The sequence below is a fragment of the Saccharomyces eubayanus genome, chromosome XII (genome assembly GCF_001298625.1).
Source record: "Saccharomyces eubayanus strain FM1318 chromosome XII, whole genome shotgun sequence".
In the NCBI taxonomy this organism is placed as follows: domain Eukaryota; kingdom Fungi; phylum Ascomycota; class Saccharomycetes; order Saccharomycetales; family Saccharomycetaceae; genus Saccharomyces; species Saccharomyces eubayanus.
The window spans coordinates 601,348-626,067 of record NC_030971.1 but is presented as its reverse complement, the minus strand read 5'-3'; the positions used below and the strand labels follow the sequence as shown (position 1 = coordinate 626,067).

The window sequence follows — 24,720 nt, the reverse complement described above, 5'->3', positions numbered from 1 at the left end:
AATGTACTTTTACGTGAAAATATAAGTCTTTACTTGAAAAATAAAATAGTAAGATCCTGTCCTTTACTTACATATTTATTTTATTAGCTTATAGTCAAACAAAACGCATCATTCCCAAATTGGGAAATCTGCTCTATAAAAATCAACTAGTCCATCAATTTCAACGTTATCAACGGGTAGGAAATCAACAGCATCGTTCCTTCCAAGGTTATTAGGGTCATTGTATCCACCAACAACTTCTACTAAACTTGAAGGATTTATCATTAATCCATTAAAATTAGAGTTCTGCATCAAGAAATCTTCTAAATCCGGTTTATACTGTGTTGCAGAATTAGATGCCAGATCTGAACCTTGTGGGCTTGTCAAAGTCGACAAAGCACTACCATTAACACTCGTGTCTGTATTCACAGTACCAGCACCATTCATATTTACGTTTCCATTTAGAGTTGAGTTTGACATTACAGAATTCGCATTCATAAACGCACTTGTCATAGGTGTCATTTGCTTTATGGAGGTGTCAAATGCTTCATCTCTGGATGGATCCGGCAGATTCATTTGACTCGTGGTAATTCTATCTAACGAAGGTAGTGCACCCATATGAGAAGTGATATTAGAAAGTGATGGTACCGTTGGAATAGCGTTTCCGTTTAGTTGGTTCATGGAGAACGATGACAAGAGTGGTTGCACCGAAGAGAATCCACTTGCAGGTTTTGGGCTTACTGCTCTAGCTATATCATTGTTGCTTTCAACATAACTGTCATTGTATCTTCTTCTCTTGGCTTCTGCCTCTCCAGTTTCATTCATACGACGTAAATTACTACTGGTATAAGTGATAGGCTTATATGATCTGATTGGGGGTAACTGAGTCCCTCCCATCCTACCGTTGGGACCTTGCATAGTTAAACCTTGAATTGGAGCAGAACTTTCGTTAGCACCGGAAGTCGGGCTAGCAAACCCTAGTGCATCTTGATACACAGGGCATCTTTGTAATTGATCCTTATCACCAGCAAGAAATCCACTCATGTTCGAAACCTTTGGATGCTTCCAATTGCCCAACATAAAAGCACCGTTGCCCGATTTGGAATCTGCTTTCTTGGAAGGTGTATCTAACAAAGAAACAAAAAATCCAGTAGATTTGTTCATACGAATAGCATAATTGTATTTCTTGGATAGTTGTTTCGTTAATTTTTGAAATAACAGCATTCTTGAAGTTAAAATTTCTGCTAATGAATCGCCGGAGTCTAAATTGACATCCTTCATGAAATCGTCTTTTTTCAAATAGTCGGATGATTCTTGTTTAACCTTGACATCTTCATCTTCAACAGAACTGTTGAATCCACTTGATGTGCCGTTGGTTATAATCGACGATTCACGCATACCAGTCAGTGGACCACATTTGGCTCTTAAAATCAGACAAACAATGAATTGTAGCGAACGGTGTCCAATGTCTAGAGAGGGGTAAGATAAAATAACATTCATGTAGTCGAATAATGAATTAGTATTCCTAATATTATTGAAGAAAATCATACAGTTCCTATAACCATCCATGGCGAAGTTCAATGCCTCTTGAGCGTATTCCTTAGCTAAGATATTGGTACCAGGATCTTCACTACCCATGGGTTCATAATGAGTAAACAAAATGTAGTTTAGTAGGTATAATAACATTCTGATAGTCATGTGCTTGGAGAAAAACAATGCTCTGGTTGTAGATTCATGAGGCAAATCCAATTTTTTATCTATATCGCTACTAGAAACACTTCTGTTACTACCATCCGGGTACAAATTCTGATTATTTTGACCGTGATTTAGAATATCGGGTAGTTTTGGTAGACCGTATATCTCGTCATTATTTGAATCTACAGAGCCGCCTTCTGAAGTGGGCAATAAGCCCTTGTTGATCAAGGAGCTCACTACATCATTGACGTTCTCCGTACCGTAGGTTAGGTTTTTCAACAAATTAATCAATGAATCCAATTCGAATTTTCTTACGCTTCTTGCTAATGAAACATTTAAAATGTGATTCAAAACAGCAATGATACACAAATCAATTTGAAAGAAAAGGGTGAAATTCTTCACAATAATCAATTCCTTAATATCGCGAACGTAATCGATTCTGGAAGCGCTTGGTAATTTAGTGTCACTGAAATCTCTCAAATTTCTCAATAACCGAGGGCTCCCCAATGAAAGAGATTGGTTGACATCCATACTAACGATATAATACCAGATCTTTCTCCAGGTGTGTTTAAATCTTTCAATGCTGACCTGATTTTCCTTTTTGTTTGCAGGGTTAGAGCCACTTCTTGAGTCAGCGCTACCGGATCTGCTATTGGCATTGGCGGTATTAGCGGACGTGCTGTTATTCAGATTGGCATTCGTGTTGACATTTGTCTTCTTGTTGCCGTTATTGGATACATCCTGACTAGTTACTGGAATGGTGGCGTTTAATTGAGGAAAGTTATCAGGATCTCTGTGTAACCCGCAACTGAAGGCCATCTGTGTGATGTTTGACAATAGAATCTGATGAGATTCGGAATCGTGCCCAGGGTTTGCCATACCAGTGTTGTTGGTATTTGTCAAAGTAGTCAAGTCGTTGGAGGCACTTTTCATGTAAAAGTTGTAAAAAATGGCAAATTGCACCGTGGTCAAATTGACGTTGTTGTTGGAAATACTAGATAGTTCGTCGAATTTGATCAGGTGTTTTTGACATAATTCCAAAGCCTCCACCGGTGTTTCGTGTCTTAGCAGAAGAGATTCCTCCTTGGCCATTGAGGTCAGTGCAGATGCGGACATGTTGCTTGACTCGTTGGGCACTAAGAATGAGCCGCTCTCTTCGCCCAAGTCGACTTCGCACGAGTTGGAGGGTATGGATAACCAAGTTAATCTCAAGATTATTATCAGGATACCTAGGTTGCAAGAGTCGGAGAGTTTTGGGAGGTTGATTTGGGTGATGGGCTGATTTTCCAAAGCGGAGGAAGATGGCATGCCCATGCCGAAGTTGTTGATGGCATGATTCATCGATGACAGTGAAAGCATTTGGTTCACGTGGTTTTTGAAGTTCTGTTCGTCTAAGATTGGAATGGCAGGGTATAGGTGCTTGAAGAATTTTTCGATGAACAACGCGATGACACGTTTAGGAGGCAACATTTCACAAAGTGTTGCGAGTACTTCAGCTTCTGTCATGAAGCTATCCAGTTTCATCCTTTGATGAGAGTGAGAATGAGAACGAGATTGAGGTTGAGGTTGGTGTTGGTGGTGTGGGTTGGCATTGTGAGATGATGGTAAAGCGGTGTTTTTCATGCCTGAGTGGTCAACGGGGCAGCGACCAGCGGGGTTAGGAGGAAGATTTGCCATATCGGCAGAAGGGTCCTTCATGAAGTTCCTATGGTCCACGGGACACTTCGATTGAGGTGGGTTCATCGAATGCCTATTGTTGTGGTCAATCACGGGTCTCGTTGAGTATGGGGAGGGGATCTCCTCTTTGGGGGGCATCATTCCTGCCGAAAACATGGTGTGGTCAACGGGACATCTCTTCTGGACAGGAGTTTCCTCCCTGGGGGGCACCATTCCCGAAGGGAACATGGTGTGGTCAACGGGACATTTCCTGGGTGCAGGACTCTCCTCCTTGGGGGCCACCATTCCGGATGCAAACATGGTATGATCAACTGGACACGTTCTGGTGGCAGCAGCAGCAGCAACAGCCGCAGCAGCGGAGGGGGGCGCTTGCGCGTGAGTGATGGGACACTTGCTTGATTTCAGCTTGGAATATGAATTTTTCTGGAAGTACCATTCATTCAGCTTTTCCCTCATGGCAAAGATGTGGCCCCATAGAAGTTTCAGGTACGGGTCACCTTTCATGATGGACAACCAGTGGGTGGCACCCAGATGAATGGTACCGTTGCTCTTGATGTGCAAAAGATCGAAGTCCTTGGTCAGGTCGAGCTCGTCGTTATCGTATTTGTTAGAGATGGAGAGAGACGAAGAGTTAGCGTTTGCGTTCTTGACGAAGTCCTGCTGATGCTGGCTCTGGTGTTGATGAAGTAGTTGTTGCTGTTGCTGTTGCTGTTGCTGTTGCATGTGGGAGGCAGATGAAACGGAGCCGTTGGTGTTGACGAGGGTGGAGTTCTCGTCATTGCCCATGAACAAATTGCTGCTCTCGGGAGTGTTGTAGCTCTTCAAAGAGTTGGAAGAGGGCGAGGAGTGGACCTTGGACAGAGTTTTCTCTAGGGACTTGACGCGCTCTCTCAACTTTTTCAACTCATTGTCTTTCAAAAGCTCCTTTTCCGCCTCCTCCGCCCAAGTCTGCTCCATGTAGTGGCAGAGATGGGCCACGCCGGTCTTGGTGCACTGCTGGCAGTGGGGCCTGAACTTGTCACACTTGACCTTTCTTTTCCGACAAATGGTGCAACTGAGCGGGATTCTGTTGCGCTTCCTTTTGGTCTTGGATGACTCCGAAGACATATGTAGAGACGGTGGCGAGTTCGAGCTGGTGTTGGTGCCGGGGGTGGTCACCGTGTGCATGTTGGGGCTCCTTGACACAGAGGAGTGGGTCATGGACGCAATAGAAGGCGCCGATGAGTTATAAGGGGTGTTCGACATTTAGCCTATTGTTTTTTTTTTTATTTCAGCTTGTCGCCTTCTTGCCTGTAACAGGGAAAAACCAAAAGGGCAGAAGCTAAAAAAAAATAAAATGAGAAGAAAAATTTTCTGCGAAAAACAACACCAAAAAGCCAATCCTTAGATGTGATCAAGTTGGATGATCGTGAGGTTTACAATGAGACGAGGGCGAGGTCTGTTTTTTTTGCGCAACTCGCTATGTTGTCAAACCTAAAAAACAACTGCAGGAACCTATTCTTTGGAAAGAACAATAGCGTCTGTATTCTTGCGGTGTCTAGCGCTGGGGGTTTCAATGTGTGCTTTGCATCTCGAAGGATAATAGGAAAAACCGAAAACCGAAAAAAGTTGTGCCTCAAGAGTATATCCGATATATATGAACGCGACCGAGTTGCTGGGCCTGTTGCTGGTGCCGCTGCCCGGTGCGCTAAACGAAGCCACGAGGGTGGATTCCGCCCGGCGGGTGTCTGGGCGGGCGTGGAACGAGTGGCGCGTCGTTTAGCACGCTCCGGTTACCCGCCGCGCTCAACAAAAACGTTGCAAGCCAGACTGGGTGCAGTCGCACAGCCGTACCGCTCGTACTGCCCGCGCTGGGCGGTTGTTGAGATAAGAGGTTCGCGGTTCGCGGTTCGCGGTTCGCTGCTAGTGTTCGCACGATGCGATTCTTGTCTATCCTTCTACGCAGTGTGGCCCTTCGATATCGCTCCGCCTCAATCATTGTTCTTCTGTAGCGGTGTGTCCGTCGCTTATCAAGAACCACGACAGGTGGTTTTCGCTGCATCAGCAAGCGTAGCGGCGGCCATGCCATCACCATGTGTTATTGAGTATATTTAGTTCAACACAACGCAAACGCAAACGCGAACCATCCTCCTTTCCTCCCCGGTCGGAGAAACCTTATTCTCGTAGCTTGGCCAAGAGGCGTCTCTTTTCTCCCGCCTATCGGGCGGCGCTTGATGGTGTGTGTTAACATAACACAGTGTAATAAAGCTTTTCCGGAACTTTGCGTAGTATAGCGTAGCCGCTTCGCATTCGCATATCACAATATCACTCGGGACGGAGAACGATCAATTAGTTTGCAGAATCGGGAAATTTAATAACATTGGGAAAAATTAAACCTTTTCATGCATAGACTTTGTAATCGAAAGAGCGAAATTAAAGGCTGGCTGTAGGATATATTGGAGGAGCAGTCGTTGTGAGCTTGGACCGAAAACAAAGTAAAGATACGCGTTCGAAAGTTTGATGGTGCCGAATTTGGACTTGGAAACTGCGATACAGATAATATCCTCACTGGAGAGCCAGCTCAATGAGATTGAGACTGCCACCAGGGAGTACGAAAACGATTTGGAGCAGGTCATCTCAAACCTGAAAAAGGAGCTCTTGGAAAGCCACACGCAACAAAAGTCCAGTAAAAAGCAAATAACCGGCTTGGAGATACAGGTGGACGAGTTGGAAAATGAAAATATTCAACTGAGAAACAGGATAGAAACACTGCAGCTGGAGAGTGACCGACGACTAGAACGCAACGTTCTGCTGGAACACGAGTTGCTCGACACCAAGGACGCTTTGCAAAGACTGAAAGTGAACAAGGAAGAAAGCACCGCCGGCGAGACCAAAAGAAACACCGGCCCATTGCCCACCCAAAATAAAAAAATGAAACTGTTCAAAGACACCATTAAAGTCTCCACCACCTGCTCCACGCTGTATTTACAAAACATGACGAAAAGCAACGCCGTCATGAACCACTGTAACATCCCGAATACCCAGATAACGCAATCCACTGTAATAGCAACAACATCGTCCGTTTAACAACATATCTACAATATTATATAGACATAAGTACACGCTTATATATATGTACAAGTGGAAACGGGGGAACCGCTTCAAGATGATAACCATGCCTTCGGAATAATATTTTTCCACCATAAAACAAAATCGTAAAAATACAACTGGTTGATACGCCTCTCGTAAACTATCCAGTTCGTGAAATTCGCCCACATCCAACTGATGGACCATTTGCCATACTCCGAGTCGATCCTTTCGACTTTTTCGTCATAAACCGTCTTGGCGCAATACTGCGTCATGATCAAAAACGTTCTTTCCGGCCCCAGCGGGTTTTGCAAACACTCGTCAAGATGTCTGGTCAGGTCGTTAGTCTTCAAAATCAGCAACACCACGCTGGGGATTCTGGATAAAATGCTCATCAAGTCGCTCAGCAATGTTCCCTCCAAGAGCCCGTCCGCCATGACGTCCATCTCTTCTTGTGTTCGACTCGTGGAAATGTCATAGTTCAGTGCTGCGTCTACACTACGCCCCGTTATAGCAGCCGCCAAGAGTGGGAACTGCTCATCTGTGATGTTGGCAAATCCCTTGGCATATTTCTTCATCTTTGCTTGGTCCTTGTCGAATAATAGCGATAGCCAGAACTTAGCATACAGTCTCCTCGTCCTGGTGCTAGGGTACCTATACAGTCCGTGATCAAATAATATAATCTCAAAATTATGGTATCCATTATCCTTACCGGGTTTTACAGATCGTATTGCTAAATTCCCCCCATGAGGGTCGCAATGAATTCCCACATTCGGAGTAAAGATCATGTTATTGAAAATGTGCGAAAGACAGCTCGATACTTCGCTTCGGGATATTCCGTGCCCGTCGATGTATTGCAAGTCGTCCAGCCTTTTACCTTCAACGTATTCCATAATCAAAATTCTCTTATGGCTTTCGATGACTTTGGGTATTTTCAACGCAGTTTGTCTCTTGAACTTACTAAAATATTTACGTGTCATTTCTGCATTTTCGGCTTCCTTGTCGAAATTCAACTCCACGTATATCGATGATTGAAGCTCATCACCAAGCCATGTGAGTGGGTAATCTGGGAAGAAAACATCCAACATTTCAAACACTGTTCTCGTCAACACAACGTCCAATGGTATAAACTCCTTCAACGACGGGTGTTGGCACTTGACAGCTACACTCGCACCCTTACCATCGCTACTTTTCAGCTTGGCTACATGAACCTGTGCCAACGATGCTACACCTATCGGAGTCTTGTCGAATTCCCAAAACATATTTTCAATACTGGTCCCCAAATCTTCTTCAAATAATTGATTAATTTCTTCAAAAGTTGATTCAGGACAGTGATCTTGTAATGGTATCATGGTATCCGTCCATTCTTTAGGCAACAGATACGTCATGGCACCAATGTGCTGACCCAATTTAATGTAAATCCCACCATTTGATCGTAGCGCTTGCAACGTGATCAAAGCACACATCTTATGACAGTCGTTCAAGGCCACTTCTCGCTCCTTCTTACTCTCATAAGTCTTATTCAGAGCCCTCTTATAATGATAAAAACAACGAGTGGTAGCCTGTGTGACAACGGCAACCCTTTTACTTGTCAGTGCTGTATGTTTAACGGAGTCGTGGAATGTGTCGTTAAAATTATACAGTGCTACGGCTGATGTGATCGAACCTCCCATCAGGAGTGCCTTCTTTGTCTTACGGTTTCTTTGAGGGATACTCTTACTCGTCCTTACATACCGACGGAATACCTCAAACGGTAATCTGTTGAAAAACGCTTTATTAATCATCTACTATCGATACAAAATAGAAACATCCAAATACAGTCGGGCTTGGTTTTTAAAATCGGTAACCTATATCACTGATACTTTATAGCCGAAGAAGAAGAAAGTGTAATACTGTACATGCATAACCCAGCTACTTACTATGTATGTCCTTCGGGCCTATGTTTCGCCCTCTTTTAACGGCATATGAAAAACCAATTAAAAAAACCAAATTATTTTTGGCAGTATACAGCTCAATGGTGCTAAAGGCATAATGATATTATGGAACCATTTGAACAGCACATCTGGCTAAACAATTTGACAGTAGACGCTAAAGTAGGGTGGAAAAAGAAAAACAGCAACCGATATTTCATCTATAAAAGAGTATTATATATAGTTAAATAAACCATGCCTGGGAATGAACCCTCAGCAAGAAGAAGAGATCGTAAACCAGCTTTAATCACTTAAAATTTTATCACATAAAGGCTCTCCCTTTTCAATCTGCCGGAAGTATCTTCTGGAGACTGCGTGTACTTTAACGTTTTGGGTTAAAATCAGTGTGGCCCGGGTTGATATGCTAATGGGAATCCCGCTTCCTCGAATGATAAGACTTCGTATCTAGTTATTCGACCACGGGAGGATAATGCACAGGTACCCATTTACTTTCCGTGACCTTTGAATTTTTATAAGATAAGTAGGTATTCCAAAATATAGCAACAAGGTTAACGGCCAATAATCTATGTTGTAAAGGGACAACAGAAAAGTTGATTGCTTGGAAAACTGGCCAAACTGCCCAGTTGGTCAAAAGTGTGGGCCACCATTGCTCCCTTATTTTCATTTTGGCCACATCAAACGATCTACCTTCCATGATAGACATGCATGTAAAATAGAATGGCAGCCCCAAGGGCGCAAACGCTAATTGGTCCACTGCAACTCGCAAGACCATATTAGACCAGTGATATTGTGGCTTATTGCGCATATATATCTTATTATTCAGGATCTTGTACCATTTATCGCCTATAAAGGAAAAAATCAAAGAACCATAGACGACGGCTCTAGCTGTCCTTTTGTAGTCATAACCCTTGTCTATCTTGGAACTAGGGAACAAAAATTGAGCAGAAACATCGCCAACTCCAAATAATGCACCCGTCATAATCGCGTTAGTCGTCTTGGGCCTTCTTTTCAAGCTGACTTCGTACAATTGCAGTAACCTCATTGTGTTGTAATATTGATTTCAATTGCCTTACGATAATAACGAATCGCTTTTCGCACTACCCTTTTTGTAATGCAGAGGAAGATCTCATTATATTTAAACAATTCTTATAATATTATCACTGTGGATCTTTTCGTTTTTTTTTTTACTTCGTACTTATACTTTTAATGTCAATGTTTAAGGGACAGGGAGGGGCTACTGTTTCCCGAAACGCTTCTTGATATAATCGGAGGGAGAAGACCAATACGTAATGAAAATAATAACGGGATGTAAAAAGGTTTACATATATGTCATTTTTGAGATCTAAGGATAATCTAAAAATGTAACGACGAAAATTTTTTTTGTGCTTGACTTATTTACTACATGCTAATTAAATACATACATAGTGTCTCCGTTATTTTATTGGCCTTACCTACTTATTCTGGCCAAGCCCATTAAAAAATCCCGTTCTTGAATTTCTCGGGTATGTTTTTCAATTCTATCCTGGATTCTAGCTCGTCATCAGTTATCACTGTAGCTCTAGAGGCGCCTCTTTGGATTTCTTCTTCGTGCTCTATTTCATGTTCGTGATGAAGTAACTCGTGTTCAATATCTTCTTTGTGAACGACCTTGACGTCCGGATCTTCGTCCTTGTGGAACTTGTTCCAGTGATGTATTTCATACTCTAGTTCAAAACCGGAATGGTGTCCTACACCAACGCCAAGATCAGGGAACTTGTTTCCTTTCTTAGCATATTTTAAATACTCCTCCTTTGCAATTTTTGTATCATCGTCAACATCCAATAGTTTCATGATAAAGTTAACGACACGCTTGGCCATAGCATTGTCCACTTTTTCGGATTCATCATGCTGGCCCATACCATCACCGGACCCCACGATTTCATCACGGTTCAGCCCGTAGAGAGACAGAATATCACTTTCATCTAAGTATCCCTTCTTCTTAACATCATGTAGTGCAAAGAAAGTTTCCGGCGTGTAGTCCTTCAACTGATGCTCATGGTCCATATGCCATTCTTCCCACGATAGTCCTTCAGGTGGCTTTTCATTTTCCACATTAACATCTGATCCTACTTCTGCCGTAGCACGTACCTTATACAAAGAAAAAGCCAAAGAAAGCACAACTCCCTTTAAAAACCTCATGTTTGCAATCTTAGTGATACAGGGGGGAATGAAAACAGTCAGTCTTTCGCAGCCTCCAACATTCTGTATAATTAAAAAACCGAAGCTTCTCAGTTTATCATTGTCGTCTATTTCTATTTTCCCACGAAAATCGCATAATTGTTACCCTCTTCGACGCAAGTATTACGAAAGTACACTTCATAATGTTACCTTATACAGAATTCCAGATCAATGGATATTGTTTTGTTTATAGTATGTTTCTTTATAATAAGGAAATTGCGTCTATATTTTACCAAAATAAACAATATTACAAAAACATAGAAATTAAAATATACATAATAAATTATTGATCAATAAAAATCTTTGAGAAAACCGGGGACCAGTGATCAAAAAAATTAGAATTCTTCGTCAGAAGAAACGTAAGCATCACCCAGTTCCTTCTTCTTCTTCATTCTTTCCTTCTTCTTCTTTCTTAATTCCGCGGAAGACAACTTCTTCTTCTTCTTACCACCGGCAATCTTGTTACCCATACCATCGAATTTATCTTCTTCATCTTCCTTCTTTTCGATTCTTGGACCAGCACCTTGACCACTGACCCAGTTATGACCAGATGGAGTCATTCTACCGTCCTTGACAGCCCAAACTTCTTCAGTCAAGTCCTTTGTGAATTCAGCAGAGTGAGTAATGATAATAACACCACCTTCGAAATCCTTCAAAGCTTGAGACAAAGCACCTAAAGAGTCTCTGTCCAAATAGTTAGTAGGTTCATCTAAGACGATTAAATGAGGTCTTTGCCATGTACCGGCAGCTAAGACCAACTTAACCTTTTGACCACCAGACAAACCTCTAATTCTGGAGTGAGAAACAATTTCTGGGTCCAAACCCAACATAGCACAATGTTCTTCAATTTCCTTTCTGGTTAATGGACGGAATTGACCAGAAGCCAAAGCTTCCTTCATATCAACTTCAGCGACCATCTTGGAGTGAGATTCGACCAATTCACCTCTTGGCAACCAAGCGTTGTCGACGGACATCATTGGAACCCATCTTTCAGATTTCATACCAATGTTTTCACCCAACATGAAAGAACATTCATATTCGTAAGTGTTCTTAAACTTTCTTCTGGAGTGGATACCAGCGATTCTTCTTGGAGTACCTTCGATCTTGAAGATCTTGTTCATAGCTTGAGCATCGTCTTCATTGATTTGTCTGTTAGCTCTGTCCATGGTTTCTCTATCTTCACCAGTTTGGAATCTCCATTGAATATATTCAGATGGAGTCTTGTCCAAATGAGATTCGATATGAGCGAAAGCATGTTGCTTAATGTAAGCGATACGACAATTTTCGTGAGTGTAAACTTCACCGGTTGTTGGCAATAGTTCACCGGTCAAGACGTTAATTAAAGTAGACTTACCAGCACCATTTGGACCAATAACAGCAATTCTTGAGGACAAAGAACATTGGAAGTTAATGTCAGTGATTTGTGGTTTAGAGGTACCTGGGTATTGGAATTCCATGTTGGAAACCTTCACAATAGCCTTTTGCTTAGTCTTAACACCTTCCAAGTAACCTGGTTCTGGGAATTTGAATTCCAATTCGGTGGCAGCCAATTCTTCGTAAGCCTTAGCAGCTGGACACTTCTTAACGAACTCGGAGAAGTTACCCTTGTATTTTCTCAACTTCAAACCTTCGTAGTTGATAACATATTCACAAACGTTATCCAAGAAAGAGGAGTCATGGGAAATGGTAATGGATGTAATACCACAAGTCTTCAAGTAGTTGACTAACCAAGCAACGTTGACGGTATCCAAATGGTTAGTTGGTTCATCTAACAACAAGATATCAGCGTTCTTCAACACAGCTCTTGCTAGAGCCAACTTCATTTTCCAACCACCAGACAAAGCAGAGATTGGCATAGAGATCATTTCATCGGAGAAACCGAATTCAATCAATTTGTCATTGATAGCTTCTTTGGTACCGACACTAGATTCGAAAACGAAGTCTAAGACAGAAGTGTCAGAGTGAGTACCATCAATATCATGCTCAACGTAGACGGTTCTACATTCTTCTTGGGTTGGGAAACCATCAACTTGACCATTAGCAATAGCTCTCATCAAAGTGGACTTACCACAACCGTTTGGACCACAGATACCATATCTTCTAGCTCTCTTCAATCTCAATTGGGTCTTGTTCAACAAGATCTTAGCACCGTAAGCCAAAGAGAATTCACAGTTACATAAATCTTCACCTTCATCTTCTTCATCATCAAAGTTTGGACCGACTGGGATGTTGTCAACAGCTCTCTTTCTGTATTCATCCAAGATGTCCTTGGCCTTCTTTTCGTGCAAGAAGATGGTCATGTATGGGGTGATGTGAGTGAACCAAGCTTGTTGGTCAATGATTCTTTCATCAATCAAATCAGCAGCCATAGCGGCAATGTATTCGACGACAATCTTAAATCTTGGAGCAACAGTTTCTTCCTTCAACAAGTCGTGGAAAACTTGCAAAGTAGTAGAAACGTCACCAGCGTGGGAAGCTTCTGGGATAACGTCGTCTTCACCAACGTTACCAACTCTCTTCAAAGTCTTCAAAGCTCTCAAAGTAACATCTCTGGCTTCTGGGTCAGCAATGGTAGCGTAGTTACTCTTCAAACCTGGCAACAACTTACCCAAGAAAGGAGCAATAACTTGTGGGTCTTCGACCAACTTACACATGTTATCAATAATGACAGCAGCTTTACGCTTGATACCGGTTTCTCTTTCGTTCAAACCTCTAGACAACAATGGGACCATGATGGACAAAGTAGCTGGGGTGACTTCAGCAACGAAAGTGGTAGCACCTAACAAGTGAACGGTTTCTGGAACTTCAGTTGGGTCAGCAATACATTGGATCAAACTTGGAATGAAACGGTCAATATCCTTGTTGTCGACGGTTTCGGTGGCCTTAGTCATGGTGGCAGTAGCAGCAGACTTGACTTCCTTCTTAGTGTCCCACATGGTTTCAGACAAAACTGGGATCAATTCAGGCATTCTCAAAGCGACTTGATCCTTGGCAGCATCGACCATGGCGGAGAAGGCACTCAAGATAGAGATCTTTTCTTGCCATTTGTTGGTTTCAATAATGGCCTTAGTTAGATGTGGCAACAAAGCCTTGATGGCAACTGGGTTGACAGCGTTGACGATGGCAACCAAAGTTTCACTGGCAATGGTTTGGATTTCTTTGTCCTTGTGACCGGAGTTTTCACAAATAGCTGGAACCAATTGGACGATGTATGGTTCGACAGATGGGGACAAGTTAGATTGACTGGCAATGTGAGCAACAGCTTGCATGGAGTTAGCAGCAGTCTTCTTAGCCTTGATACCCTTGGCCAATTCACTGAAGAAGTGTTCTGGGACATCATGTTCGATGATGTTACCATTTAAAAAAGAAGATACTTCAGAAGCAACTTCATCTCTGTTATCAGCAGTGGCAACAGATAACTTCTGGAAGAGTTCTTCTAGAACCTTAATGGATTGCTGGGAATCAGACATCTTTTAATGTTATTGATGGATTCGAACTAGAAAAATACACGGTCTCTTAGAACATAAATAGAACAGAAAAGAACGCAAAAAAATATATTTAATAAATGTTTGATGCAAAAGGTCTTTTTATAAAACTTCTTATCTTATATGGAAGATGAGATGAGATAATTACACTCGAGAGAGCGAAAAAATTTTCACCAACGCAAAAAAGAAATGTGAAAAAAAAAAAAAATAACAAAAACCTTTCTTTTTTCCCGTGGAAAGTGAGCAGTACCATTAAGGGTGTGCATGGGTGGGGCCGGATAAACCGCAGTAGCCGACTCCTTTCTTTTTCCATTTAAAGTTTCTTTTTTGGCCTTTATTGCGCGTTACCCTGCCTGTCACTTTTTTTTTTTCTTGGTACGTAATTGACCCTGATTGGGCCCTTGGCTCAGGAACAAGCAGACAATGGACGGGATGGCACTATAACTTTGATTGGAAGCAGGGGAATAGAATCTCGGTGGAATCTCGGTGATCAGTATTTACTTGCTTATCTCAATATGTCTAGACATATGTATATATACGGCTAGAAAATATGTATAAACTATATATGTATGGAAGGGGGTTCAATGTATACATATACTTTCTTAAAGAGAAAAAAGAGAAGTATGGAAATAAAAAAGGGACGCACTATTCTTGGATAGTGGCGCCGATGGGAATATTGGCACCTACATCGTTCTCCTGGACTTTCTTTCTTCTTTGTAGAATAGTCGAGGTGTTCAAAGTTAGTTGGAACATACTTTGTTCAAGTTTTTCATTTGTCAGACCGGCGTTGTAGTTGTCATCCGCCTCCTCGTCTTCAGCAAGCGAGCCTAATCCTCCATGAGTTCCTATGCGATCTTCTTCTGTACGCTTCACCGCGTTACCGATATCAAAGGCGTCGCGCATAGCTACAGCGGCCGGCGAAAACAGTATAGAAGAGTCTCTTTGAAATAGTTGATATTGTTTTTTGTGTGGATGGCGTCTCTCAGAAGTACCTGCTTTCTTTTGTAAAGAGTTACCTTCCTTTGGTAAACAATCGTATGAGTTCAACCATGGATCGTCCAAGAACTGGTCGATGTCGTATCTCCTGGATGGCTCGAGCTCTAGTAGTTTGCCCACTGCGTTCTTGGCACCGGGACTGATTTCATCCCACCAAGGTTTTAAGAAAGTATACTCGCCCCTTGATATCTTTTCAGTCAAAGTGTCAATTTTCTCATCGTAGAATGGCGGGAACCCGCATAACATTGTGTATAAAACGCAGCCAATCCCCCACATGTCTACTTTCATGGAATAATGTTCATCTTTGACCACTTCGGGCGCAGTATAACCAACCGTACCACAAGGGGTCTTGGTGTTCTTGGAAAAAATTTGCTTGGACAGACCGAAATCAGCTAGTTTCACTATACCGATTCCACCACCCCCGATTTCTGGTGTGAATATGCCTTCGTCTGCCTTTGTGTGCTGATCATCAGATTTCCTAAATTTTGGTTTTAAAGAGGGAGTGAACTCGATTGGTTCGAATAGAAGATTTTCAGGTTTGATATCACGATGCACCACGCCCAGTGAATGCATATGTTTAACAGCCAGTGCTAATTGTTTGATTACATGTCTTGATAAATCTTCACTGAAATAGGTCAATCTGACAATTTCTCCAAAGATTTCTCCACCAGTTAGCAATTCTTGAATGATATAATAGTAACTGTCGCTTTCTTGGAAATCTATGAACGAGACAATTTTCGAACAACCAGTTGAGACCGTCTTGTGTAGTGCGACTTCCTTTAAAACTTGATCTCTAGATGATGTCTTGGTACCATCTTTGCCTTTATCTTTTTTCCGGTGGTCACCGTTGATCGACGATAAATCAGCCTTTTTGATAACTTTAATGGCAACAGCTTTGTAGTTTTTAGTTAAAAATTCATTAGAACTATTCTTAGCAGGGATGGCTCTAAAGACTTTGGAGAATGCACCTTCACCAATTTTATTGATTAGCCTGTAACCTATTAACTCCTTTTGCTCAAGAAATGACTTTTCGGGAGTTTCATCTTCCAGCTCTTCATCGTCAGTATCGTCATCTTGGCTGTCACTGATAATCCCATTCTGTATTGGAAGGGATTCATCAGACATTGATGGCTCGTAACTTAGTTGGTCGTCACTGCTTTTGTAAACATCGATGATTGGAACAGAAGGAACGGTTTCTATATTTTCTGTGATAATGTTATCACTCGGAGAGGAGTCTGAATCTAATGTGTTTACAAGCTCATCAGTTAAAGACTTCATATGACGGTCATCAGCAATGGCGTTCGAGTATTGCGTTATGTTTCCTTCTTGCTGCCTTTTTTTGGTGGAAGAGGCATCTTCGAAAACATTGCTGTTTGCACCGTTCGATCTAGTCTTACCCTTGAATGATTTTTTGGATTCTTGAGACAAATCAGCCTGATCCGGCTTCTTTTTTGAGAAAAGAGCCTTTATTTTTAGCATCGACGAAATTGCGTTGTTGTTCTTCTAACAAACGTGTACGCTTAACAATACAAGTCGTCTTTAGGGAAACTACACTGTTTGTACTTCAAAAAATGTATAAACGTTTCTAGATTTAATTTTTTTATTCTTTTCGATGTTGGTCTTTTTTTTCTTTTTGACCCGTCCGTTCTTTTAGTAAGGTTAGTAAAAATCAAATGTCAATGGGAGAGATAAACGTAAGGATAATGATTGATTCGGCTGAGTTAAAGCTGATACCAAGGGTAATTCGTCTCTTCGCTATTCTTTTGTTCCAATTGCTGGATTTTTGTTTCAAGTTTGTGATGCAACCTTGAATTTTATACTATTAAGTTAGATACGGCCTAAAGAGCAATAATGAGGGCCTTTTCTTCTTCTTTTCTTATTATCTTACGAGTAAGAATAACCAAACTTTTTCTATCGTTATTTTGGAACGACTAACTAAACTACAGAAATGAATAATGTGCTTTTTTTTCTTTCTACCTCCGTATTTCCAGGAATAAGGAGATGTTATACCACTAAAAAGGCACTTGCGCAAAAAATCTTAAATCTACTGAAATAGGTAAAAGTAATGTCCGCTTTTTACGTCGAGACTGTAGATTTCAAGACTAGCAAAAGAACAAATTCTATTACAATTACACGGTTTTAAAAAAAGATAGATATGGCTTCTCTTATAATGTGAATTTACGGTAATCTCGTCCGATTCCCTGTAGGGATAGCAGAGGCTCACCTTGCCGTTTTTCGGCACCTTCGCGCCGCTACCCGTCCTCTCTAGATCTACAGTAGATGAATGGAAGCTAAAGTATGGTTTGCCACTTTTTAGGTAGCTTGAAAGTAAGAACATCTGTAGTGTTCAGGGAACCCAACTTAGCTGACGTTAGATGAGTGATGGAGGCCTTCTTTCAGCAGCAAAGTACAACGTAGTTGTCGAAAGCTGCGATGTTTTCTTAGATAAAGACCAGTTTAGTTCAGCGGTACCACTATTGCCGGCGCTAAGTCAGAAACAAGAGAATGCTATTCAAAAGTTGATTAAAACCGGGAAAGAGCTGATTGACGTGGCCTCGGTAAATATTGAAATTTCAGAGAGTCTGAGCTTTGCTGAAGATAAGAAATACGCATCTGGAATTAAGGTCGATGTAGAAATGTTACCACGTGAAGACGATAAAAAAGTTTCACTTATCGTATCATCAGATTCTGTATCATTGCTTCAAGTCGGCTTTGCAACGCAGAACAGTTCAAGGGAAGTAGTTGACGACCGGCTTCCCCTGATCCTGGATATTTGTGCTCATAAGAATCAAGAAAAAAACTTGAAAGAACAGTTAGCAAATCGGAAATCCTTAGAGACAAGGCCGCCAAGAAAGAAAAGGAAGAAGCGTTCTGATGCCAGCGACGATGAAAAATTATTGAAAACCCGAATACATGAATTGTCTTTGTCTTATAAAGACTTTGAGTGTTCTCCAATTATTTTGAAGTACGAAGAAGCATCTTCCAAATGGGTGCTGTCCTTTACTTTAAAATTGAAATTCATGAAAAATAAATTTAATCGGTTTTCTCAAGAGACTAACCAAATATTGGATTTAACGTACTCCGATAGAGACGAGAAAGAATTTGAAAAATATCACGCACATACTCACATTCATACGAAATTTATTCAAAAGCAATTTACTTCTCAGATTTTGGAATATAGTAAAGATAAGTTGTCAACGATCAAGCCATTTTTAGCCCAATCTATACCTAACCTAAAAGTCAATCTTTTACCTTTCCAGCGAGAAAGTATTGAGTGGATGTTACTAAAGGAAGGTTACGGCACCTCCATGAGTGGCATGCCTGTAGCCGCCAGTGAAATCGGGCTCAAAAATTTTATGAATGAATATTATGCATACGGCTATGAATTAGTTGTACGCGGCAATGGTGAGGTGGGACCATCTCTATTATGGAATAAATTAACAGGCTATATACTCACTGTTGATGACGCTGCACATTTGTATGACCAATATAGACAGATGCAAATGAACGACGACAACCCAATTCACGCCAAGGGTGTGTTAGCAGAGGAGATGGGCCTGGGTAAAACCATTGAGATTTTTTCACTAATACTTCTCAACAGGAGAACGCTAAAAGATCCGGAGGCAACGTTCGTTGACGACGAGAACAGAACAATCATAAAAACCAAAACAACTTTGATCATATGTCCCAATGCTATCTTAAAACAATGGCTCGAAGAAATGGAATTACATACAAACGGTTTAAAATGGTATAATTATAAAGGATACAATGAAGTAATGCGCCATTGTAAAAGTGTGGATGACGCAGTTCAAAAATTATCCCAATACGATGTCATAGTTACCTCATATAATGTCATCGCGGCTGAGGTCCATCATGCCGAATTTAACCGCAGTATCAGATCAAGAAGATTGAAAAGTCCTAAATACGACTATTCCTCGCCACTAGCTTTGATGCAATTTTATCGAATTATTTTGGATGAAGTTCAGATGTTACGTAGTTCATCAACATACTCTGCAAAATGCACAGGTTTACTTCATAGAATACACACGTGGGGAGTTTCTGGGACTCCGATACAAAACATAGAAAACTATAGAATGATCATGTCTTACTTAAAGCTTCATCCATTTTGCGATGATCTGGATCTCACTCATACTCTTCAAGACGAAATAAAACTGCGAAATGAGGCCAATGATTATACAGATAATAAGTTGGTATGTCGATTTAAGGGTGTGAGATTTTCAATAAAGGAATGTATGAATATGTTTTACAAATATGACCTCTGCATAAGGCATTCCAAGTCAGACGTTGCGTCCCAAATCAATATTCCTCAACAGCATAATTATATTATTCCCCTAGAATTTGCACCTATCGAGTGGGACAACTACTTGAATCTTTGGAACAGTTTTTTAGAGTTGAGCGGTTATAACTCAGATGGTAGTGGGTCACCACGAGTAAGCAATGCCTTTTTGAACGAATGGTTGTCTAGATTACGATACATTTGCTGTCATGCACTATTCCCAGAGATTTTAAATACCCGACAGAAGCGCCTCCATGGACACTCGGCAAAAATCTCGAATATCAATGACATATTAATTTCCATGCGAATGGACGCATTTGACAGTTTAATTGGCTATTATAGAGAAAGGTTCCATTCATCAATCAAGCAAGCACAATACGAACTAGAAATATCTAACGAGCCCTCAAAAGCACTTCAATCATTGACCAGGATCCGAGACGATCTAAAGAATCACCTGAATCAGAAATTTGAAATAAAAGATCCATTCGACATTTCTTTAGATTTCAGTGATGACGAATACGGGCAGGAAAATTTAGATCAAAATGAAGGACGGACCACAGGTGACGAAAGCGGTAAACAATTGAGCTCTGCGAAGGGTCATGAAAGTAGCAGTGACGAGGAAGTAATATCAGACCAGCTAAAGAAGAGAGGACTACGTGCTATGATGAATCTACTGCATGACTGCTATTTCTTTCTCGGCTCAATCTATTATAATTTGGGCTCACGTAAACTAGAAGAGGTTGATGATAAGAATCAAAAAGAAAAGGTGAAATATTCGGATGTTTTCCCAAAGTTAGAACTAGAAGAAATTGAACAAAATAGGCTTTTGGAACAAGAAAATTACGCCAATGCAGAAATTTTGAGAAAATCGATTCTTTCTTCGGAGGCTCGAAAAGTTGATTTAACCATTGAATCGGCCAGAACCAAGTTCGACCTCGCAAACAATGTACCTTTACGGCTCATAAATATTGACTTTGATCATAGAAATGATTACTCGTCTAACTTAGCGGTCTCTAGATGTTTCAAGTTGCTAAGCAAGTTAATACAAGCATTGAATGAGCAGTCGAAAAATTTTAATGAACTGCTAGAGGAATTGCTCACTGCCATCTACGAACCAGTTTACCAAACTGAAGATGACCATATAAGTGATAAGGTTATTGGTGGAGAAGAATACTCAACATCAATCGATAGTCAAGATAAAATATTCAGTCTCCTTGGTTGTTTGGAGATAATTTTACAGAATAGGGATAACACCTTGACTTCAGATTCTGAAATCAAAATTCCTAAGAATTTGGTGCCAGAAGGTACAATAATTTCAGAATACCAAAGGCAGCTGTTAAAAAACTTGAAATTGGTTTCAGGAACACCTTTACAAACTATTTTTGACGAATTAAAAAACAACAGAATAGTAAGGCGCATATCCACGAATAATGAAAACGAACCCTCCATTCAAAATTTCGAAGATTACTTGCTACAATACGAAACAGAAAGTAAGAAGCTGCTCAAATATAATAAACAGATTAGGGAATCCTTGAAAACTTTAGGCTCAATATACAATGCTAAGACAGAGTATTACGGTCAGCTACAAAGAATTTCTGACTCTTTGGTATCTTTACATTCATTGAGTTTGCCACAACTAAGTCATTTATTAAAAACTATTAAAAAATCATTGGGTGGTGTCCTAGATGCAAAAATCAATAACACCGAATCAAGGTTAATATATTTAAAGAATTTGTCTAGGTTAAAGGATACGATAAACGAGAATCAAGTTTTGAGTTGTTCGATTTGTTTGGGTGAAGTTGAGATAGGCGCTATTATCAAATGTGGACATTATTTTTGTAAGAGTTGTATTCTCACTTGGTTACGAGCCCACAGCAAATGCCCAATCTGTAAGAGTTTCTGTAGAACATCGGAGGTTTACAATTTTAAGTTCAAAAACACAAAGGAAAAAATAGGAAAGGAAACTCAGGAGTCACAAATGGACGGGAGTGAATTAAACCAAGGTGCTTCTAGTGTTAATTCCACAATATCTAATGTAAGCGAAGTGGAGAAGCTGTTTGGGAATAAGTATGAACAATTCCATCAAATCAACGAAGTGCATCAAATTCGCATAAAGGAAAGTTTTGGTGCTAAGATTGATTTTATCGTTAAACTAATTTCTTATTTGAGACTAAAAAGCGAGCAAGAAAGCGCTGAACCGCCACAAGTCATTTTGTACTCACAAAAGACAGAATACTTGAGAGTTATTGGTAAGGTTCTAAAACTTTATCACGTTGAGTATTTGGCATGTCTATCCAATACTGCCAGTGTCGGTGAAACTATTAACGATTTCAAACGTCAGCCTTCTATTACTTGCTTACTTTTAAATGTAAAGACCTTAGGTGCAGGTTTGAATTTGATAAACGCAAAGCATATTTTCCTACTAGATCCTATTCTCAATAATAGTGATGAGTTACAAGCAATGGGAAGGAATAATCGTATAGGCCAAGATAAGGAAACATTTGTATGGAATTTTATGATAAAAAATACAGTTGAAGAAAACATTCTTCGGTATAAATGTATACTAGAAGAGCGCAAAAGAAAGGAGAAGTCGAGTAAGAATGACGGCGACGATGACAGAGGAGTTGATGGTGATGAAGAAGATAATGATGACGTAAAATTTGAGATAAGCGTAGGCGACCAAGAGGTCAGTAGTGAACACTTATGGAATTGCTTCTTCCACAGTAGTCATTAGGATAACGGTCATTCTTTCTACTATCCGTCCTGTAGCCTTTATTATCACTTTATTCCAACACTGAACAGACATTAAGTACATTTAGGTGTAATGTTTTATTTTTTTTTATATTTTCTTTGAAGGTTACCCTAACAGTCGCATCAAAGCAGTTCTTAACCTGCTCTTCGAGATTTTTATCAACTGGTATCTATTCATCAATAGGGACCGAATTGTTAAACTCAAAATGCGGAAGAGAATCATTGCTATTAACTCGGAATGCTATAAAAAAGAAAAATAATGGTTGCTAAGAGATTCGAACTCTTGCATCTTACGATACCTGAGTATTCCCACAGTTAACTGCGGTCAAGATGTTTTTCTTGAATCAGGCGCCTTAGACCGCTCGGCCAAACAACCACTTATTTGTTGAAGATTTTACATTACGAGTTGATAATATCAAGATTCTTTGACGATTCTGACGATCTCAGGGAAGCGACTTGTTGCTAAAACTTACTTAAATAATGTTACTTATCTTCTATATGTTTTGCATGAAATCTGAATATAACTAAAAGATAGAAATGCCGAATATCGGATCTAGACTAATAGTTCGTGTATTTATATATTTCAAGTGCTTCATATTTAAGCAAGGTCCACGTTCTGTAACGGAGTTGCTGATGTGGTACTAATCTCTTGTACGACTTGCAGTGATTCATTTCAAGTACGTTTTGATCGCAGGCTGGTAGATTGATATTTCGGCTACAAGTGAGGTATCGCAGTTTGAGAAACAACTGAAAAGCTTGCTGAAAAGAAACGTTTTTACCAAATTTCTATGCATTGGCAAACTTCGGCAAAATTTTAGCTAATTCGTCGTTGTCTTATTGGGTTTCGTTAAAAGATATGCAACCTTAACACATAAAATATAGGGCTTGATTATGTAGCTCTATACTTCGGTATATTCTCTAAATTTTTTCAAAACTGTGCACTGGTGATAAATTCATAAATCTCCAATCCCCAGCTTCATGCCGTTCTCTCGCACTAACAAAACTTGGGCCTCTCGGCTCTAACATTAAGTGGCCTAGATTCTTTAAAAAGGAGCCGTTATCAAAAATATTCTTTTCTTTAATCACACGATGAAATACAGGATTTTTCTTTGATCCAATACTTTTCAAAAATTCCCTTGTGGTTTGCTGAGTACCTGCCATAAATACATGATAGGTGAACAGTATTGCTGGATACCACACGGTTAGCCCTACATAACAAATTAATAGTATCGCCACAGGATAATTCCGAGGCCCACCAGATTCTCGTGCAATATGAATGGCGCAATTAACCAACAAGAAGATTAACGAAAACACGGCACTTGACAGAAATATCAAAAAGAAACGGTAGTTCCTTTTGCCTATACAATTATTGACCCAAATACAATGATGATCGTGAACCATAACGCAAATGTTACATGTCGAGCAATGAGAAGACCTCGGAGGTCTCCATATCCGGCACGATGGGCAATACTTGATTGTTATATCACCATGAACCGACGAGTGTGTAGGTAGTGTTATCAGGTTGTAATACTCTTGCGGAATCTGGTAGTTGTTTTGCAACTGTCCCAAATGAATGTTTCTCGGGAGCACGCCAGGGTCACTAGTAGCAGTTCTTATAAAGGATATAAAAGTGACTATCCAAAAATAATAAAAGAAAATGACCAGCACTTTATACCCGTTTTTGGTGTACCACAATTTATGTGTCTCAAAGATGGAGAACAGAACCATAGGACATACAATAAGGGAGAGAACCCACAGCCACAAAGGCTTACAACCCTTTACTGTTCTTAACCTACCACCAAAGAAGAAGATATAGTTCGAAATGTTCGGAATTGATATGTAGCCTTTCCCTTCATTTATATCTTGATCGCCCTCTAAGGTAACTAGCCATCGAAAGAACAATACTGTCCGGGAAGCTCCGCCTGCATGGTCCTCCTTCGTGATTGAAGTGCTTTCCGACTGAGTAGACCTTCTAGAGACTAACGGCATTTCGTCCGGCTTTTCCCTCCTTCCTGCGGTGTGTTCTTCTACTTCTCATGTTTTAACATCTGCAAACCGAAATCTTGATAAGGCGGTGTTCGCTAGTTTCCGTGTGGGCTTGGAATAAATAAACACAAACAGCTTGAATTTAGCAGATACAACAAGACAAGAGAACGAAAGAAAGAGGCTGGATAAGAAATAAGACAATGAAAATCGGCGACGTAGAGGACAGACTACTTGAAGAGCTAAAAGAAGCAGCACTCAAGGCGCGTGAACTCTCTTACAGCCCCTACTCCCACTTCCGTGTCGGTTGCTCCATATTGACGAACAACGATGTCATTTTCACTGGTGCCAATGTCGAGAATGCAAGCTACAGCAATTGCATATGCGCAGAACGGGTTGCCATGGTACAAGTTCTGATGTCAGGATACCGCACAGGCTGGAAATGCATGGTGATATGCGGCGACTCTGAAGACAAGTGTGTGTCGCCCTGCGGTGTGTGTAGACAGTTTATTAACGAGTTTGTAACCAAAGATTTCCCCATTGTCATGCTCAACTCCACCGGCGCCTGTTGTGTAACCAAGACTATTGGAGAATTGCTGCCCATGGCCTTTGGTCCCTCCCATTTGGCCTAGCAACCTTATTT

The 24,720-nt window shown here is 40.6% G+C and overlaps 11 protein-coding genes and 1 non-coding gene across 12 annotated transcripts; 4 read left to right on the top strand and 8 right to left on the bottom strand.

Moving 5' to 3' along the window:
• Positions 1-108: 108 nt before the first annotated feature.
• Positions 109-4,596, bottom strand: HAP1 (Hap1p; the record flags this gene model as incomplete). The annotated part of the gene is made up of 1 exon (XM_018366825.1): positions 109-4,596. The coding sequence occupies one exon, from the start codon at positions 4,594-4,596 to the stop codon at positions 109-111; it is 4,488 nt and encodes a 1,495-aa protein (XP_018220664.1).
• Positions 4,597-4,812: 216 nt separating this feature from the next.
• Positions 4,813-5,445, top strand: DI49_3765 (uncharacterized protein; the record flags this gene model as incomplete). Its single annotated transcript, XM_018366824.1, has 1 exon — positions 4,813-5,445. The coding sequence occupies one exon, from the start codon at positions 4,813-4,815 to the stop codon at positions 5,443-5,445; it is 633 nt and encodes a 210-aa protein (XP_018220663.1).
• A 405-nt stretch (positions 5,446-5,850) lies between these two features.
• NDL1 (Ndl1p) lies at positions 5,851-6,417 on the top strand (the record flags this gene model as incomplete). The annotated part of the gene is made up of 1 exon (XM_018366823.1): positions 5,851-6,417. One exon carries the CDS (start codon positions 5,851-5,853, stop codon positions 6,415-6,417), a length of 567 nt encoding a protein of 188 aa, XP_018220662.1.
• Positions 6,418-6,491: 74 nt separating this feature from the next.
• On the bottom strand, positions 6,492-8,201 carry CQD2 (Cqd2p; the record flags this gene model as incomplete). Its single annotated transcript, XM_018366822.1, has 1 exon — positions 6,492-8,201. The coding sequence occupies one exon, from the start codon at positions 8,199-8,201 to the stop codon at positions 6,492-6,494; it is 1,710 nt and encodes a 569-aa protein (XP_018220661.1).
• Positions 8,202-8,796: 595 nt separating this feature from the next.
• SYM1 (ethanol metabolism protein) lies at positions 8,797-9,390 on the bottom strand (the record flags this gene model as incomplete). Its single annotated transcript, XM_018366821.1, has 1 exon — positions 8,797-9,390. One exon carries the CDS (start codon positions 9,388-9,390, stop codon positions 8,797-8,799), a length of 594 nt encoding a protein of 197 aa, XP_018220660.1.
• A 431-nt stretch (positions 9,391-9,821) lies between these two features.
• Positions 9,822-10,526, bottom strand: SSP120 (nucleobindin SSP120; the record flags this gene model as incomplete). The annotated part of the gene is made up of 1 exon (XM_018366820.1): positions 9,822-10,526. The coding sequence occupies one exon, from the start codon at positions 10,524-10,526 to the stop codon at positions 9,822-9,824; it is 705 nt and encodes a 234-aa protein (XP_018220659.1).
• A 374-nt stretch (positions 10,527-10,900) lies between these two features.
• Positions 10,901-14,035, bottom strand: YEF3 (translation elongation factor EF-3; the record flags this gene model as incomplete). The annotated part of the gene is made up of 1 exon (XM_018366819.1): positions 10,901-14,035. One exon carries the CDS (start codon positions 14,033-14,035, stop codon positions 10,901-10,903), a length of 3,135 nt encoding a protein of 1,044 aa, XP_018220658.1.
• Positions 14,036-14,695: 660 nt separating this feature from the next.
• On the bottom strand, positions 14,696-16,525 carry RCK2 (serine/threonine protein kinase RCK2; the record flags this gene model as incomplete). Its single annotated transcript, XM_018366818.1, has 1 exon — positions 14,696-16,525. One exon carries the CDS (start codon positions 16,523-16,525, stop codon positions 14,696-14,698), a length of 1,830 nt encoding a protein of 609 aa, XP_018220657.1.
• An 896-nt stretch (positions 16,526-17,421) lies between these two features.
• Positions 17,422-22,077, top strand: IRC20 (E3 ubiquitin-protein ligase IRC20; the record flags this gene model as incomplete). Its single annotated transcript, XM_018366817.1, has 1 exon — positions 17,422-22,077. One exon carries the CDS (start codon positions 17,422-17,424, stop codon positions 22,075-22,077), a length of 4,656 nt encoding a protein of 1,551 aa, XP_018220656.1.
• Positions 22,078-22,354: 277 nt separating this feature from the next.
• DI49_3757 lies at positions 22,355-22,470 on the bottom strand. The gene is made up of 2 exons: positions 22,432-22,470; positions 22,355-22,399 (listed from the first exon to the last, which is right to left on the bottom strand). It is a non-coding gene; the product is annotated as a tRNA-Leu (tRNA).
• A 542-nt stretch (positions 22,471-23,012) lies between these two features.
• ERF2 (palmitoyltransferase ERF2) lies at positions 23,013-24,083 on the bottom strand (the record flags this gene model as incomplete). Its single annotated transcript, XM_018366816.1, has 1 exon — positions 23,013-24,083. One exon carries the CDS (start codon positions 24,081-24,083, stop codon positions 23,013-23,015), a length of 1,071 nt encoding a protein of 356 aa, XP_018220655.1.
• A 197-nt stretch (positions 24,084-24,280) lies between these two features.
• Positions 24,281-24,709, top strand: CDD1 (cytidine deaminase; the record flags this gene model as incomplete). The annotated part of the gene is made up of 1 exon (XM_018366815.1): positions 24,281-24,709. One exon carries the CDS (start codon positions 24,281-24,283, stop codon positions 24,707-24,709), a length of 429 nt encoding a protein of 142 aa, XP_018220654.1.
• Between the last annotated feature and the right edge of the window lie 11 nt (positions 24,710-24,720).